Source organism: Barbus barbus, assembly GCF_936440315.1.
Source record: "Barbus barbus genome assembly, chromosome: 34".
NCBI lineage: Eukaryota > Metazoa > Chordata > Actinopteri > Cypriniformes > Cyprinidae > Barbus > Barbus barbus.
This window is the reverse complement of record NC_136762.1, coordinates 9,210,891-9,229,404: the sequence shown is the minus strand read 5'-3', so window position 1 is coordinate 9,229,404 and position 18,514 is coordinate 9,210,891. Positions and strand designations below refer to the sequence as shown.

Genomic DNA, 18,514 nt, shown 5'->3' with positions numbered 1-18,514 from the left:
AGCGCCATAGTTTCAGCACTTAGCGAGTGTCGCAGTGACCGTCTTTTTGCAGTAAAGGACCTGTCATAGTTTAATGAGTGGAGGATGACATGAAGCTCGCGGTTAACCTGCATTGTAAACAGATGAGCGCACATGTATATATACAGCTCCCGATCGGGGCGAAGTTCACGGGATTTTGTCCACAGAATGATAAGAGCACACTTTTTAAAATAGTATTTTATTATTTAACACTCAGCATTTAACTTTAGCACTGCAAGCTATGCATACAGTGCATGACCAGATTTTCTGGTAGCAAAACAAGCACTTTTAAATACCTCAGTTTATTGCCGTTACCATGGCAGCCAACAACAGCACAGCTTAACCCTCCGCACATATTTATATTTAGTTATATTGAAAAAGTTTCAATTCAGTCGATCTTTTTCACCCCGTTTTAAAATGTATTTCTATGAAGACTGGCCAGCTGTCAGGCATGTTCTGATTGGTCAGATCACCTCTCAATCAAGCTCTTTGTGAAAGGTCAATTCTCGCGTGTTTTCATGACAAAACGTGGTTTAGGGACCGAATCGAGTAGTTGGGTGACAGAGTTGTTGTCAGTAGTGTGTAACCCCTGGTTGCGGATCATTTACATAAAGTCATGTAGTGTGAACACCACAACGACTAAAAGACAATCAAGTCATGTAGTCTGAACGGCACAGCGATCTGCCGACGTGTAAAGTCGTGTAGTGTGAACTTGGCTTAACTGTTTGTTTATTTTTGAACAAGGTGAATTTGTGGAAAATGTCCGTCAAATTACTTAAGTAGTAAATAAAAGACTAAATGCAATTTCTGATTTCAATTCTGAAAAACATCATAAAGATTTTATATATACATAATATGTATAACTGTAGATACGATTAGAAGTAGATTACATACCCCTGGTTTCACAAATAAGGCTTAAGTCCCAGAGTAAAGTGCATGTTTGAGCTGTCTCGACTAAAATATCTTGTTCTGACATATCTTAAAATATGTCAGTGTCATTGTTCGTTCTTAAGATACACAGCTCAAAGGCATTTTTAAAAGCTGCTTAAATATTTTAATTTAACCATGGCTTAGTCCTGGCTTAAACGTAGCCCAGTCTGTGAAATGTAATGTATTTTGCAACACTGCTCAGTCTCACTCTCTTTCATGAAAAGGAAAAAAATTAAACGTTTCATTTATTTATTTCTGCCAGGATAAAATTACATTGTGTTTACAGACAAGAGGCTATAAGCTTTACAAAAATATGAATTCATAATTGCATAACATTAAAACCACAATCTCATTCTAGAAATGTACAATTTGTGTTCGACACACTTTGTATATAAAGAGCTGTACAACAGGAGTAAAGTACCTTTTCAAAATTTTTCGATGGAAACATATAAAATTTTGTACAAATAATATAAGAAATCTTAGCTGTACAATAAATAAAACAATAGTTCTCTATTCAAATTCCTTTAAGTTTGTCATGGGAACAGTCACTGCCATTAACGTCCTCTCATTGTTCATAAGACCACAAATAAATCACTCAAAACTCTGTATGCACACTCTCTCTCACTCTCACACACACGCACAAATTAAAACGAGAGGTATTAGATATTAAAAGTTCCTGAACATCATCCTGCTGGGTCAAAATATTTTTCATTCTTTATGATATTACAAATACCTCATCAGAATACCTTATAACTTATCCATCCTGGAAGGGCTCAGTAGGTCAGATTAGCATCCAGTAAATGATTATTCATTTAAATCTTAATTTTGAGCAAATACATGGAATATAAATCACTTTTTTTAAAAGTACAGGAGAAAGTTTGTGGACTGTAAAAGCTTAAGGTCTGTCCTATCAAAAGAGCAATGGAAATCACATTCCATTCATCTGACGGCACATGAGCAATTTGGAACGGCAAAATGTGGCAAAGCTCTGCTAGCTCAATAAATCTGATGAAATCCTATCAGCATATTTTCCATTTACAAACTTTAGCTGAAATGACTTTACTCAGTGTTAGAACAGGCAAAAGTTTAAAAGCCGAACAGATGCCAAAGATGGGACTACTATAAGAAAAAGCATCACAAAGGTGAACATTCTAAAAATTTGTAAGACACTCAATTACTCAGTTGTTTTCTTTGAATGCAGCAGCCATGCTAATGTTAACAGGAGTTGTGGACAAATCATCGTATTTGTAGACGTAAGGACAGCGAGAGCGGAGGCCTGGACTGCAGTGCTCACGCAGACAGTGGTGATGCCATGCACTGAACATTCAGCCAATCAGAGAACAGAAAGAAGGAAAATACAGAGGAGAACATAAAGTAACGTGAAATATGAAGATTTGGAAGAGGTTGGTGATAAGAAGAAAGGGTGAGATGTCAAGATGGAGACAGGAACGGCAGATGACAGAAAGGGGATCACAAGTTTGGCCCATTCCCAGTGCGAAGAGAAACCCATAAGAAAAACAGCAGAGACAACATACACAAATATATATAAAAAAAAAATTAGAAAAGGTTTTTCTGCTTGTACTGATAAATAATAATAAATCATTTTATATTATATTATGTATTACATTATATAAACATATATTATATAGTTATTGCCATTAATATTATTTTAATTATTATAAATTCAGATTATACTCTTTTAACCACCATCGTTTTTTAAATGTAAAAGGTGAAGAACTGACCACAGGCCAGATATTTGGGCATATAAACATATTGAAAGTGTAACAGGTTAATTCAATAAGCACCTTCCCTCTGAACCACTCCTATTATCTGCTTCTATATAGTAAATAATAAATGATTAATCACACAAATCTTCACATGGGCAAACCAGACCAATCATTCATATAACAGGCAAAAACTCTGGTAGCAGAAAAACATACACTCTTTTCCATTAGTCACTTATTGTTATTTTCCGCACCATATGATACCAAGTTTGACCAGTTATAGAACGGTTGATTCCATGCACAGCATCCTTCTAACTCTTGTTACACTAAAAATCCAATGGTGTGAAATTAAGTAGGCTCAGAATAGAGTCAAAAAACAATGCACAGGTCGGCTCCAAACGATCAGTTAGTTTACATGCTCCCTAACCCCCCCCAAAAAAGGGGGATCCACAGCATGCTAGCGTTCCAGACTAGGATACATACTCCTCAGACTTCCAGAAGTGCCCGGGGTGTGAGAGTCTGCGATTGAGCTTCGGCAGCTTCTCTAGTAAGTCTGACAGCTGAGTGAATGTGGGTCTGTCCTCAACCTTAAAGGACCAGCATGCTGACAGGATCTCCTGCAGTGCGAGTACAAAGACCATGTTAATATATATACACACACACACACACTTACATATATATATATTTTTTTTAAATATACCAGGGCTGGACTCACCGTAACCTCCTTGCCCAAGCTTGTACCCTTCTGGGTCAGTAACGTTCTGATGCCTTCTCCACTTCCCAGCTGATAGATCAAAACTTCAGTCGGTTGGTTAACGATGGGCCATGCTTTGGCCTGAAGTTCATACCAAATAGTGCTGAGACAGAAACATTCAAAGTCAACTGATCATCTTCAGTGTTGGTTTGCAAAATATTGTAATTTGATTTCGATGAAGCCTTTACAATTTAGTACCAATGAGGTATCAGATAAAGCCTTTGCTTTGTCTTTGGGAGATTTTTTGTTGTTGCAGAAATTAAACATTAACACCAAAACCAAATGTTTGCATTAGAGGCCCTGTTTATGTGATGCAGATGTGGGAAAAGAGATGTGGTTTTTACCCAAATGCGTAAACATCAGCAGCTTTTGAAAAAGGCAAACAGTCTTCTTGGTTTCCTGGTCCTATCTTTTGCACGATCTCTGGAGCCAGGCAATAGATCCACCCTCGCGGAAGCTTCAGTTCATTTTCCCGCCTACAAACACATACGATAATGAAGTTCTTAAAGCATACTGTATAACAAGACTTTTAGTTTTATACCACTGAAGTAAATGACATATGAACTTACCTGTCCTCCTGGACCACTCCAGACATCCCAAACAGACCGAAATCGGTGATGACCACTTTGTTTGAATCGTAAAAAACATTCTTAGACTTTAAATCTTTGTGCACAATTCCCTTTGCATGGAGGTAACCCATTCCCTGCAAAAGGTAAAAGACACGAAACAAAAACAAAATGGAACAAAACCGTTGTTAATAAGATTTGAGTTTAAGAAGCAAACTTTATGACATAATGGTCAGATTTATTGCTGCTTTACAGTTATTACACTTTGATGAAAGACTACAAAGACACTTTTTGGATAATATCATGCACTGATAATAAATCAATCAAAATAAAGCCAAGAACATGTATTACATGTGATTCTTCATACCTTTACAATTTCCTGAGCGATTTGTCTTATCTTGTTGATGTCAAGTTTAGAGTCCCTGACAACCGAGTATAGCGTCCGTCCTTTACAAAAGCTATGGCAGGACAACATAAATTGATTACAATATGAAAATGTTACACTTTTACAGTGTACATAAACGACAACATTGAGAGAGCTGAGAGAGGTGAACCTGGTGATAATGGCCAGATGAGGCGGGTTCATGCAGGCCCCCATAAACAGCACGACGTTCTCGTGACGCGTTTGCCGGTAGTTCATCACCTCCTTCTTGAACAGCTTCAGGTGCTCCTGGTTGTTACCATCAATCTCTAACAAGCGAACAGCCACCTCTCCATGCCAGCGGCCCCTGCACACCTTCCCCCAGCGGCCTTTACCGATCAGCTCTCCGAGCTCCAGCTGCTCGAAAGGCACATCCCACTCCTGCAGGGAAACGCTGGTCTGGCTGGCCTTACGGCTTATGTGGTCCTTCCAGTAGCCCCTGCAGTTGGGCAGGTCATCCACCTCATCGTCTTCACTTTCATCGTCTGAACCTTCTTGACCCTGACCGTCGTCCTCTTGCTGCTCCTGATTCTGAATGAGAAGAATATAATAACCAATTTAGTCAATTCTAGGGCTAAATGTATATTTCATAATCAGATAATCCTAAATCCATTTTGATTTTTAATTCAAAATTTAGATGTAAAATAAAAAGCTTCAGTATTGTTTTTTTAGTGGTTAGCGTCACTACCTAACACCACTGACCACACAAAATCATGTGACCACCACGATAAACTGGAAATTTTGCCCACAAATACTTTCAGTTCCTAGTAGCTCTGTGGGTAGACATGTTTCTTGCGGCACTCACCACAGCTTCCCTTTGGCCTGTTGACAACTGGTTGACATTACCCTCCAACTGGTCTGTTTCTCTGCATGGAAGAGAGGATATACTAAACTTAGTGGTCATTTACTAATCACTTTTAAATTGTTATCAGAACTATGTATGATATACAGTATGATCTTCTAGACCATTTACCAAAGGATAGTTCACCCAAAAATCTAAATTCTGTCATTTACTCAGCATTATGCTATTCTGAAGCCATGTGACTTTTAATATGGATCGCAAATAAAGGAAATACCGCAGAACATATCATGGTTTGATGTCAAATGTCATTTGTCTTTCACAAAAAACCTCATATGAAACAACTTGACAGTCCACGTTTGAATTAAATGATTTTTGAGGTAGTGTTATTTTAGTATTTTAAATATATATTTATATAGCCTACTATTATATACTGGCAGAACTGTCATTGTACCGTTAACCTCTGAAGGTACTAATATGTAAACTATAGGTACTAACATGTGCTTTTTACCTTTTAGCGTTTGTCGCTTAGGGTACTGCCCCAGTATATATATATATATATATATATATATATATATATATATATATATATATATATATATATTACGCGTATATATTTATTTACTTTGTTCATTGTTCATTCTTTATTTATAGCTTTTTTTATATATACTTTTAGTTAACAATAACAACATTGATTTGAGAAGTCTTTCAGCGTATAATTACTTCAGTTTTGGTCTTTCCTCACAAAAAGGTATCAAATGGCTTCAAGCTACTTTTACAGTGCTTTTTTGTCAATTTTGGTGCTTGACATCCTCTTTTGTGTTCCACTGAAGAATATCAAACAAACAGGTTGGGATTAACATAAAGGTGAATAAATTATGGAAAGTATTTGTGTGAACTATTCCTTTACAGCATCTTTGAAGCATACATCATGAGTTTGAACTTGCAGGAAACATTCTGCAGAAGTCAGTGCTGCATTAGTTCCATGTGAATCAACTGATTCATTCAAGATGAGGCAATAACTGTCTGCTCTTCAGCTACAGTTAAGAAATATGCAGAGTAAGTATAATGTACCATGAGGAACCAAAACCATTTCTAGAAATACTGTAGAAACTAGGGATGCAACGATACCATATTTTCAGAACCGATCCGATCCTGAAAATTCTGAGTATCTGCCGATACCGATCCAATCCCAGCGCAGTTTTTTTTTAAATCGATGTAGAATTTCTATACTTCTGTCTGTCTGTGTGTGTTACTCTTTTGTGTGTTAAAACCAATCTACAGATAACATCATTTTAAAGAAAAATAACTAATGAAAAAATATATAATCAATCAATCTATGACGAAAATACTATTATAAACTTGGTTTATAATACAGCAAAAGATACTCTAGAAAAATCATGGGTGCACAATAATTTTATAAAACCTAGTGAAACATTTTTATTTACAAATAAAAGTGAATAAGTGTAGGACTAAATCTGGTGAAATTATACACATTGCTCTTTGAATTGTTGTAAAATACATTCATGAAAAAACAAGCAAATACATTTATATATAAATATATAGGCTACTATAAAATTAAAAGACATTTCTTTTAAATCTATAGCACAGTAATGAAGGCAGCAACATATGATAGATAGGACAGAAAAAGAAAGACTGTTAATAATCGTTCATTCGCAAAAGTATTATAATAAGTAAGACTCCAATATAGAGCAGCAGCTTATGCGCAGAATGATGCGCTTGAAGCGACACGGAGTCACAGCGCGCAGCTCTCTCTGAGTTCGCATAGAAACATTCAAAGTACAAAGAGATATTGATGCGTAGTGTATTAAATCTGTGCGTACGTTTATTAATCCTTTTCTTTTAACAGTTTTAACCCTCAGTAACTGTGCGCTCTTGAAGAGAGTTTGACTGTAATAACCGAACGCGACACGCAGTTTGATTGCTGAATGGAGCATGACAGACAGCCGCAACAGAGAGAAGAGTTTATCTGAACTTGAATTTAAAGACTTAAATATTCATCTGTACCTCAGATTAAACTATGGAACAGCTTCAGAACACTTGAAATATAGTGCACGAAAACTTTATGGTGCTTTCTAATGTTTTTGTGGGGCTTAACAATAACACAGAATAATATGCGCACAATATCGGATTTGGATCGGTCTCGTCTGACCGATACCCGATCCGCAGAAAATGACCGTATCGGAGCCGATACCGATCCTGAGTATCGGATCGATGCATCCCTAGTAGACACAGCAATCAAAAAGTTTTGTCTTACCCGGTGTTGCAACCTCCATCTGAATGCGTGGAACTGGATATGTCTGTGAAGAAAAGGGATTTTTGAGTCATACGTAATATTAAACGTTCAGATTCCATGTAAAGGTGCACCAAGTAATTCTACTCCACTTAAAGTTTTGAAGTTGAAAGTAGTTGCTATTCAAAGCTTCCTGATATCTTAGGTTTTTTTAGGATTCTATAATGAATAGAAAGTCCAAAAAAAAACATTTATATAGAATATAGACATTTTTGTGTACATCATTTATAAATAAATAAATATATATGTATATATTATTTATTTAATTTTTTTAACTATTCAAAGATTTTTGAACAGTGTATATGCCAAAGTTAAGGGATTTGAGCAATATTAGTGAAATAGTGAAGTGACATTCAGCCAAGTATGGTGACCCATACTCGGAATTCGTGCTCTGCATTTAACCCATCCAACGTGCACACACACAGCAGTGAACACACACACACGGTGAACACACACCCGGAGCAGTGGGCAGCCATTTATGCTGCGGCGCCCGGGGTGCAGTTGGGGGTTCGGTGCCTTGCTCAAGGGCACCTCAGTCGTGGTATTGAGGGTGGAGAGAGCGCTGGACATTCACTCATCCCTGCCGGCCCGAGACTCGAACCCGCAACCTTTGGATTACGAGTCCGACTCTCCAACCATTAAGCCACGACTTCCCCTAATAGTGATGCTTACTAATAACTTGGTGCACCTTTATTATAATACAACTTAAAAACTAAATAATATATCTTTTAGGTTCTCTATACACAGCACCAGATGCACACAGAGAATTGAAAGCACAAAATACGAGTAGACCCAGAGTGCACCCTGGATGATGGGTCAGGGCAACACATTAAGGTGGGGCGACATGTGTCGCTCCGCCCACCCCCAATTTCATTGGTTTATAATACAGCAGGGCTTATTGGTGCAGATGTTTGCGCATGAACATTCCTTTATATACATTTTTATGAATGATCTACGCTGTCTGGCTGTACTACAGAAATATTAAGTGCTAATAACAGCGATTTTAGTTCAAATCAAATGTGTATTTTCTTTTTTTGTTTTTTTACTTATGACGAATTAGTTAGATTAAGTTCCTATCAAACGCTTGGTGGCGGCATCTCCGAGTACTTCGGGCAGAACAGAGCAGTGTAATATGTGCGGCTCACGAATTAAGTCTGGGGAACAAATGCTTAATTCGTGGCCATGATATAGTCCTGCCTATGCTATAGCACATTAAATTAAGTCAGATATTATTGCACTTTTCACAGTACACGAAGCAGACATACTTTAACATTGAGCAGTTTTAGCTGGGCGATGTTGATAAAAATTATCCACTGTTTATATGTAGCCTATATTCTTTATTTTAGGATCAGTGGATAAGCAAAAACTTAGGATATGATGATAATTCACTGTAGTTCAGTAAGACATAGGACAAACCCGCAAATGTTTTTTTTTTTTAAAGAACTGCGGTGACAAATAAGACATAATACCAAATAGCCCATTAGCATGAACTGGGGGTTTATGTGTGGATAATGGGAATAAAAACCTTGCTGAAACAATATATATATATATATATATATATATATATATCTTAAATGTTTGTTTACTAAAACAGCTGTTATTAAATCTGACCTACAGCAAATATTATTATTAATGTGCTTTAGTGCGTATTTAAGCAATAGGCCTAAATGTTCATATATTTTCTCTGCAACATTTTTATTTATACTTTTATATATAGGCTATATGCACAAATTAAATTACTGGTTTTGTGGCTCAATCCTTTAAAAAGAACCAGTAATCACTGTACTATATTAGGCCTACTGAAAAAAATTGTAAATCACAGAGAAGGTCTCTTTTACTCATTAAAAGTGCTCACGTATGGATTGCACAGATTTACAGCTCTGAGTGATTTAATATTTGATAGTTATGCAGATCTATATGGCTACAATGATCAAGTGTCAATAACTGAATCTAAATTTATCCCGTACACAGATTAGAACACGCACACACAATACATTGTGGATACATAAATAATTGGATTTTTAGTATCTGATGTCACAGACACTTACTTACTATAAGATAGGAACCTTTAAAAACTGTAAGAGAATCGATATGCGCTCAAATATTTTATTAAGATATAAACAAGGAAACATTGAGCTTGCCATGAAAACATTTTATAAGCACTTTATAACCTACAAGTTTGTGACGCATTGAGCAACATATAGGCTAACTCATCTCTTTAAACAACAACAAAAAAGGGTTGCGCTTTAAAACGTAAAATCAGTCGCTTATGTTCGTGTTTGTCCATTTCTTGAACAACCCAGACGTGTTGTCATCAAGAGTTTATTTGTAAACAATGACATCATCTGACTAAATTTACCATGGTTACTAAACAGATAATAATTAAGATATGCCTATGATTCTAGAGTTAGTACATAATATTTCTGTAATACGGCCAAATCAATTACAAAATCGTTCACAAAGGAATGCGCATGGGGTCTACACCAATAAGATTTGCCGTGTTATAAACCAATGGAATTGGGGGTGGAAACCAATCGTCCAGATTGCACTCTGGAGCACTTGCAAAATACTCCAAAAAATATAGCAACTCTCATAGATGACCACTAGAAGGCGACACACCACAGTAAAAGCACTACTAGCAACTTTATCTCAATTTGAGTTCACTACAGCTGAAGCTCTCAGGATTGGGAAACAAGAGTTGAGTTGTCCCAAAACGTCAGTGATAACCCAACTAGGAACTCCACACCTGAAGAGTAGTTTTGTGGTGTGGAGGATTGTTAACTCACCAGGGAAGACAAACTGTTGTCTATGCTGAAAGTAGCAGGCAGCTATTGAGTGGGACAAACAGACATATGTCCACAAGGAAAAGAGAAAGACCAGGTTAAACAACTTGCTTGTTATAGTTGTTATGCGTCAGCGAGGGTTACTTAAGCAGGTATTAGTTTGTTAGCGTGCAATTATTGAAGAGGTTATTTCTGAGCATTGGAAACAAGAAAGGAGTGCTTAATAATGCTGTGCTACAAAAAGAGTGACATTCTGTAGTGCAGAGGTTTAAATGGGTTTACATGCGGGCGGCAAATAAGATACCGTGGTATTGGTGTAAAGAAGACTAACCTGGGAAGTGAAATCGACTGTCAACGAGACCCTTAGGGGAGGGGTTGGGTGGTGTGGTGGCGCTTGGGAGGTTGCTCTGACCGAAAGGGGCAGGTGAGGAGGGGGTGGAGGAGGTGGTGGAGGAGGGGTTACTACTGGAGTCCAGGTGACTCAGTGACGGAGGGTGGTCCTGAAGGGAAGGACACATATCTTAAAAAACCTTTTCCAAAAAATAAACAAATAAGGTGCAAAAATGGATGTTTGAATCAATTAAGACATTTTATAAAATTGCATTTTAATGACATCTTATAGGTAGTCACTAGCATCATAAAATGAAATTGTAAAAAGAAATATAAAGATATAAAATAATGTATTTTTAAAATAAAATAGAAATATAGGATATAAAAATGGATGTTTGAAACAAGTATGCCATATTATAAAATAGCATTTCAATAAATATTTTGGGCACTGACGAGCATCACTAAATGAAAGTGCAAAAATTTTAATAAATGAAATAACATTTATTTTTAAATTATCATTTTATTTATATGATCTGATCTATTATTTATTTACTTTATATAATACTAATAATACTATTAATTTTCCTCATTACTATGTAACATAAAAATACAGTATTTACTTACAGTACACAAATAATTACATACTTCATTGGCAATCACTAGAATAACCAAATGGAATTGCAAAATAAATGAAAAAAGTAAATTACCTAAATTATTATCATTAATTATAATAATAATAATAAATTCCCCCCCAAAAACAAGTATATAGGTATAAAAATTATATTTTAAAAAGTTTTACAAATAATATAACAGCATTTCAAATCTTATGTGTTGTCACTAACATATATATATTTATATAGTAATAATACTAAGTTATTATGATGGGACTCTCCACTTCCTGGTTTGTGTGATTTGCTACATGCCTTTTTGTTTATTGCCTTCGGTAATGTTCCATACTGTTGAGACTCTGTCGGTCGCTCCACCTGGTTATTGATCCCTGATGGTACTGACTCTGTTCTTCTGATCTTGTTTGGAACTGAACAAAAAAAAAAAGAAAATAACTTTACATCATCTGCAAAGCTGTCTGAATATACAATATACTACAGATTGTACAAAAAATCTTACATTGTGCAAATGAAATCCTGCACTTAGGGGCCTCTTTGGTACATTTATTGTGGCACTTCACCCTAAAAGAGATGAAAGCAAACATCAGCAAGAAGATACTGGGAACTCGGATGTGGTTTTCTTAAAAAAAATTCCTGTTTGCTTACTTGCATTGTTTGCATTTAACACCAAACATCATGTTCTTCTTGCACACCTGACACATCTGAGACAACCAGGACTTGGTGGAAAACCTTTAAGGAGGCGCAATAAGAAAGCCAATGTCAGTTGTGTTGGAAGCTGAAAGACAAACATGGACGTAAGAATGAAAACAAGCAAAAGTTCAAATGGTCAGTACCTGTGTGTGACATCCAGACCAATATCCTTCCTCATGATTAGCGGAGAGCTTCCGTGGGATGCAACATTATCTATATGATGTTAAAGAAAACAGAATGTACTCAAAATGGATTAAAACTGAGTTTGGCGTTAGCTTTAGAGTTTACTGGATTCATTTTTCCCTGCAGTGCATTCTGGGAATGAACAGTATGTGTAAAGCTGATTTAGCCAAATCAACATATTTCATTAGCAAACATAACGCAGATGTCTAACTGTAGCCTTTTCATCTGAAGTGCACCTACAGTATGATGACTGAAAATGTTATCTAGGTAGGGAGCTCACTAGGTTTTGGAACGCACAAACTTGTCTTTTACTAAACAGCACTTACTTCTTATACCCGCGGGATCTCCCAGGTGACTGGGGGTGTTTGGTAGGATGCAGGGGGAACGGGCAGACAACAGTGGTGACCGTGAAGGTGAGTCGTCCCAGCCGTTTCCTCCACCGTTTACCTGCACGTTCAGAAGCGGGTTGCTTTTCTTTCTGCTCCTGCAGGCAAAAGGGCACAAGTCAGCATTTGACATCTTGGTAGTTGACATTAGTGTGATATGCTATATACCATTTAAATAGCATTTTGGTGTTTTTGTAAATTAAATGTAAATTAAAAATTAAAAATAATTAATAATTAAAATAAATAGTTATGATTATAATAACAATTAAATCATTTAATTTAATTATTAAAAATGACTTTGGTATTGAGCTTTTATGACCTTATATTACTACATGAATAGAACATTTGAACACGAAACAATAAGTTTTACTCTGCAGAACCATTTAATATGAACTTGTGTAAAACAAAAAGCATATACAATTTAAACTAAAATCATTAAGACTCATCACCTGCAACCTTTCATTGGAATTATTACAATGCAGCCAATCATAATTCCCAGAAAGCTCTCATAATGACTCGCTCTGCACCTCCCAGCAAGAAATCTTTCTATAGTACTTCAAATAAACACACTTCTGCAGCTTGTCCACCAAAAATATTTCAAAAATGTGGTGCAAATGCAGGCATGTAGCTTCACAGGCAGGGAGTTTTGTGGTGCACTTCAGTTCACACACATATGAGGAGGAGCTCCAATCCTGCGGACGTTTATTGGCTCAGAGGAGCAGGAATGATCAAGCACTGGACGCCAGCGAGTCTGAGAAGGGGTCTGACCTCGGCCTTGTGGTAACGGGAAACACTGGGGCTACGTGAAGGGGCGGAAGGACGGGAAGTGTTGAATTACTCTCTAAAACCTGCCTGGAACTGGGCCATCAGTGATCTCAGATGTCACAGCAGTCCACTCCCACAGACCGAACACACACTGGGCAGGTCAACACAGTATGGTACACATATGAACAGTGGGAGCTAAAAGAATATGTGGAACATTTTGTCTAAGAAGGATTTCTTTCTTTATGCTGCAGGGCTAAAAATCGTTCCAAATTTTTGCTGAGCTAGGCAACATGTTGTTACGAGTAGCAAATGTTGTGCAATGTATAACAAAAATTGGCTGGATTTATAAAGAGTCAGCATCCTGCTCATTTTACATGCTATGTGGCAAAGATACAACATGTTATCATTATTTATTTCCCATTCTTTCTTTTGTGGAACACAAATGGTCAATTTTTTTTATATATTCTGTCCAATTTTCTTAGTATAATTAAATTGAATTAAATTGAGAAATGGGGCTGTCGAAATACCGAAATGCAAAAGACCACCATGAAGTATCATAAAAGTGTTCCATATGACTTTATTGCTATATTAAAAAATTCTTAAAATGATTCCATAGCTTTATGCAAACTGTAATTAACCATTTTTTCTAGCGCTGTCAAGCATCCAAAATAAAAGTTTGTGTTTACATAATATATGTATGTGTACTGAGTATATTTATTTTTTATATATAAATACATACATACACACACATACATTATATATTTTGGAAATATTTACATGCATATACATTTATATATTTAGTACATTCTTATATTTTATATTAAAGGCTATATACATATATTTAATATAAAAACATAACATTTTTCTTAAATATATACATGCACGTGTTTGCATTTGTACATAATAAATATACACCGCACACACACATATATGTAAATAAAAACATGTATTTTGGATGCATGCGATTAATCGTTTGACAGCACTAATTTGTTTAAATCTCTGATAGATTCATTAAGTCACAGTGGAAAAGGAAGATTATAATTCTCAGCTTGTTCCTCACACAAATATGTCATATGGATTTTGAAGACTTGGAATAAAATGCACAAATCATATGGACCCCATTTATGATATTTAATGGTACTTTTGCATAATTTCTGAAATTTGAACTCTCAGGTGCAATTCATTGTAACTGTATGAAAAAATCCAACCAGCATTGATGAATCAAAGTGATGAAATGAAATGTCAGCATACTGCATATTTCTGTGCAGTTTCAAGTCTGTATGTTGCTGTTAACGCTGGCAATAATCTTATGGTTGGAAGATTATGCTAATGCTTCAGATTTTATCTACACCCTTCAGATGAATATATTCCATTCCCATCTCAGTGCATTACTGCATGACTTTATCGTGCGGTAAGTGTTTCTGAGAATCTGACATCATGTTTATACAGTATTAGGTTGCATCAGGAAGAGGGAAAAAAACAATACATAATGCAGGCTAAGGGTCAAATAGATGCATTTTGGTTACAGACAGCGATGACAGCTTCATTATATTTATATAATGAATTGCAATTGGTTTTTCTATACACTACCTTTTGAAAGTTTAGTGTCAGTACTTTATTTTTTAAAGATATTAATACTTATATTCCGCAAGGATGCACTAACTTAATGGCAGTAAGGACATTTCTAATGTTACAAAAGATTTCTATTTTTGAACGTTCTATTAATCAAAGAATGCTGAAAAAAAATGTATCACAGTTTTCAACACTGAAAATAATCAGAAATGCAACTTGAGCAGAAAATCAGCTTAGTAGAATGATTTCTGAAGGATCATGTGACACTGAAGACTGGAGTAATGGCTGCTGAAAATTGAGCTTTGCATCACAGGAATAAATTACATTTTTAAATTTGTCAAAATGGGAAACAGTTATCTTAAATTGCAATAATATTTCACAATATTATATGTATTAAATAAATGCAGCCTTGGTGAACCTACAACTCTGAGAAGAGATCATCATCCATGAAGTAATACATCCATAAATAAAATATTATTCAGTGCTGAACTTACTTGTTGGGTGTAGGGTCATCGATCCGGTTGGCTAGTTGGCTCTGGCTCTTGCTGCGTGTGAGGGTGATGTTGGGCAGGAGGTTTAGCAGCTTACGGGAAGGAGGTGGTGGAGTTCGTGGGGGCTTTAGTTTGCCATACCTTCTCGGTGGTGGTGTGGCTGGAGGGGTGGACAGCAGTCCGGGGGTGCAGCGGTTCAGCTGCGGGAAGGATGAAAAAGGGTCCGGCAGCCCATCACAGTGAGGGTGGACGATTGTAGGGAAGTCCGTTGAGGGTAAAGCAGAAACAGAGACACAGGAACGAGGGGCAGGCAGGGCAGATGGAGGGGGCCAGCTGGTTGGGCTGGGACTGTAAGACTTATGTGCACGCATAGAACAAGACAGCGGGTCAACAGAGGTACTGTCACGGTGAGTGGGCTCTGCTATCCACGGGATGCCCTCTTTCTTAAGTGCTCCACCTAAAACAGAAAGAGTGAGAGACAATTCAGAAGAAGGTGGATGATCAAAGCAGGCTCCAGACCTTAATTAAAGTGATTGCTCACAATGTGTATAATGTTATTTTAGTGTTATTTATATAATTTTATACAATAACAACCGTTGTTCACAATGCGATCAAAATTAAACTTTTACGATAATTTAAAATCTAACTGCGACTGGCGATGGTCTGGAAAACTTTGTGTGCCGCCATATATTGTTGTCAAATATTAATTCATGAGTATCTCATCATCATGTATTTTACTACATATTAAAATGTAACTTATTCCCGTAATGGCAAAGTTGAATTTTCAGCTTCATTATTTCAGAAATCATTATAATATTCTGATGTGGTGCTCAAGAAAGTTTTTTTTGTATTAATTTTTTTTTAAGACTTATATTGAAAACAGTTTTACCGCTAATTATTTTTTGTGGAAACACACATTTTTTTTTCAGGATTCTCTGGACAGAAAGTACAAAAGAACAGTATTTATTTGAAATAAAAATATTTTGTAAAATAATAAAAGTCATAAGTCATTATAAAATCCATCCTTGCTGAATAAATGTTTTTTTTTTTTTTTATATATATAATTTGTTTACTTTTTTTTTTTTATACTTGCATTATCGTAGACTTCATATGCTAGTCTATATGCTAAAATACTAAAACGGCCAACAGCTAAAATCTGAGCCTAGAGCAGGAAGTCTTAGTGTTTTTGAAGAGAGTAAGGAGGAAGGAGTCAGCAGTCACCTGTGTCAGTAGCGCTCTTGAGACAGGAGAGGGCAGCAGTGATGCGGGAACACTCCTCACTGCTAGAGCCCAGTCTTTTCATGGCGTCTTCCACCTGTGCACTGGACATTTGCAGCAGAGCATCCAGAGACAGCTTCACAGGGACTGCCTGGAAGACAGAAGAAAACATTAATAATGGCATATGCAGAAAGGGACACTGGTGATTAATTGCGCATTATTCAACATCATATTTCTAAACTGATAGCACTGACTCAATGACTCAGTATTATCTTATTTGGCCAGTATTTGACCAGAGTCTATGGTATTTCTGTGGCTGTAGACAGACAGAATGGAGTCTGTATACTAATTAGAGAAAGATTAGGTGATAAAGCCCCCTGGAATCCCCCTGCCGCCACTAAGACTGCTGGCATCTCATGGCACCAGACTGAGCCAATGTCCAGATACCAGTTTTCTTTCTCTGTCCGCCTGTCTCTGTTCCATTCCTCCACCCTACAACATTCCTGCACTCTTTGGCGTCTCTCTGCAGTATTTCAATTCTCACCCAAAACACACACACACACACACACACACACACACACACACTCTACTCAAATGCATGACTGAGAAGCTGCCCAGCAACAGTTGTAATTGTGGTCAGTTAAGTCTCCATGGTAAATGAATAGATAACAGGACACACCAGGCCCTTTGGTCTAAAGGATCAAGGGAGGTACATAAAGTCCATCGACAGATAAAATGGGGTGAATAAGAGTCATCAATACAGGGTTTTGATTATGTAGCACACATTTGGTTAGAGAGTCGGACTCATAATCCAAAGGTTGTGGGTTCGAGTCTCGGGCCGGCAGGGATTGTAGGTGGGGGGAGTGAATGTCCAGCGCTCTCTCCACCCTCAATACCACGACTGAGGTGCCCTTGAGCAAGCCACCGAACCCCCAACTGCTCCCCGGGCGCCGCAGCATAAATGGCCGCTCCGGGTGTGTGTTCACGGTGTGTGTTCACTGCTGTGTGTGTGCACGTTGGATGGGTTAAATGCAGAGCACGAATTCCGAGTATGGGTCACCATACTTGGCAGTATGTCACTTCACTTCACATCAACGTAAAGCAGTTTGAGATTGTGGAGTCAAACGTTGCTAAACATTAACAAAATTGACAATGAGGTGAACAGCAATGTTTGTGTGTCTGGTCCAGGGGAATCTTACAACCACTGCTGTGTTTACTGGTAGCAGGATATTAGGGATAACTATATAAGATACACTTCAAGGACACAGCTAATTAAACGTTGTGGAAGATTTTCCATTTCCAAAAATTGACCCTCCTTGAGTGACCCTCGATTGAGAGAAAACTCAGACACTCTGACTTTCCGCTCAATTTTTCATCTCCAACACTCTTTACGCCATGCAAAAATCACACACTTTCATTTCACACTATTCACTGTCATCAATCAAATGATAGAACCAGAACTAAAGGTTGCAATATATAATATCAGTGTTGTTATTGTCAACTAAAACTAATTACAAAATAGAAAAACTTTAATAAATTAAAGTTAAACAGAAATATTTTTAAAAACCTAATAAAAATGGCAAAAGCACTTGAAATTACTGAAAAAAATCAAATAAACTAAAAATATAAAAATAGAAGCTATATAAAATCAAAATATGAACAAATATTATAATATATAAATAATACTAAAGAATATATAATTATTCATGTAAATATTCAGCTCTTCCTCTTTAAAAGAAAAAAAAGTGTCAGCAGTATGCAAATGTACAAAGTGACCCATCATTTGTTTTTTTCCCTGCAATGTCTCTGGAAACAAACATTATAATGGCTTTAAAAAAAAAAAAAAGGTAAAAAAAAAAAATTCCTGAGCTACAGCCATACCAACTCTGTGGGGGGAAAAAGAAACTTGAAAAGTGCCCCCCGTTGGGATTCAGAAAAAAAATA

General features: G+C 36.6%; 1 protein-coding gene across 3 annotated transcripts in view; it reads right to left on the bottom strand.

The window, feature by feature from the left end:
- Positions 1-1,182: 1,182 nt before the first annotated feature.
- The window catches only part of LOC306853868 (kinase suppressor of Ras 1-like), a 37,759-nt gene continuing 20,427 nt past the window's right edge, over positions 1,183-18,514 (bottom strand). For 2 of the 3 annotated variants that reach the window (XM_079391523.1, XM_079391524.1), the window contains 16 exons: positions 16,574-16,721; positions 15,356-15,809; positions 12,465-12,622; positions 12,099-12,168; positions 11,911-11,994; positions 11,765-11,826; positions 11,563-11,675; positions 10,641-10,809; positions 7,491-7,533; positions 5,219-5,279; positions 4,547-4,944; positions 4,360-4,450; positions 3,996-4,129; positions 3,771-3,902; positions 3,388-3,529; positions 1,183-3,289 (listed from right to left, as the gene is read on the bottom strand). In XM_079391523.1, coding sequence (XP_079247649.1) covers positions 3,143-3,289; positions 3,388-3,529; positions 3,771-3,902; positions 3,996-4,129; positions 4,360-4,450; positions 4,547-4,944; positions 5,219-5,279; positions 7,491-7,533; positions 10,641-10,809; positions 11,563-11,675; positions 11,765-11,826; positions 11,911-11,994; positions 12,099-12,168; positions 12,465-12,622; positions 15,356-15,809; positions 16,574-16,721 — 2,406 coding nt within the window. In that variant the 3' untranslated portion in view covers positions 1,183-3,142. The remainder of the gene's footprint in view (positions 3,290-3,387; positions 3,530-3,770; positions 3,903-3,995; positions 4,130-4,359; positions 4,451-4,546; positions 4,945-5,218; positions 5,280-7,490; positions 7,534-10,640; positions 10,810-11,562; positions 11,676-11,764; positions 11,827-11,910; positions 11,995-12,098; positions 12,169-12,464; positions 12,623-15,355; positions 15,810-16,573; positions 16,722-18,514) is intronic. The other variant, XM_079391525.1, reaches the window with a different exon arrangement.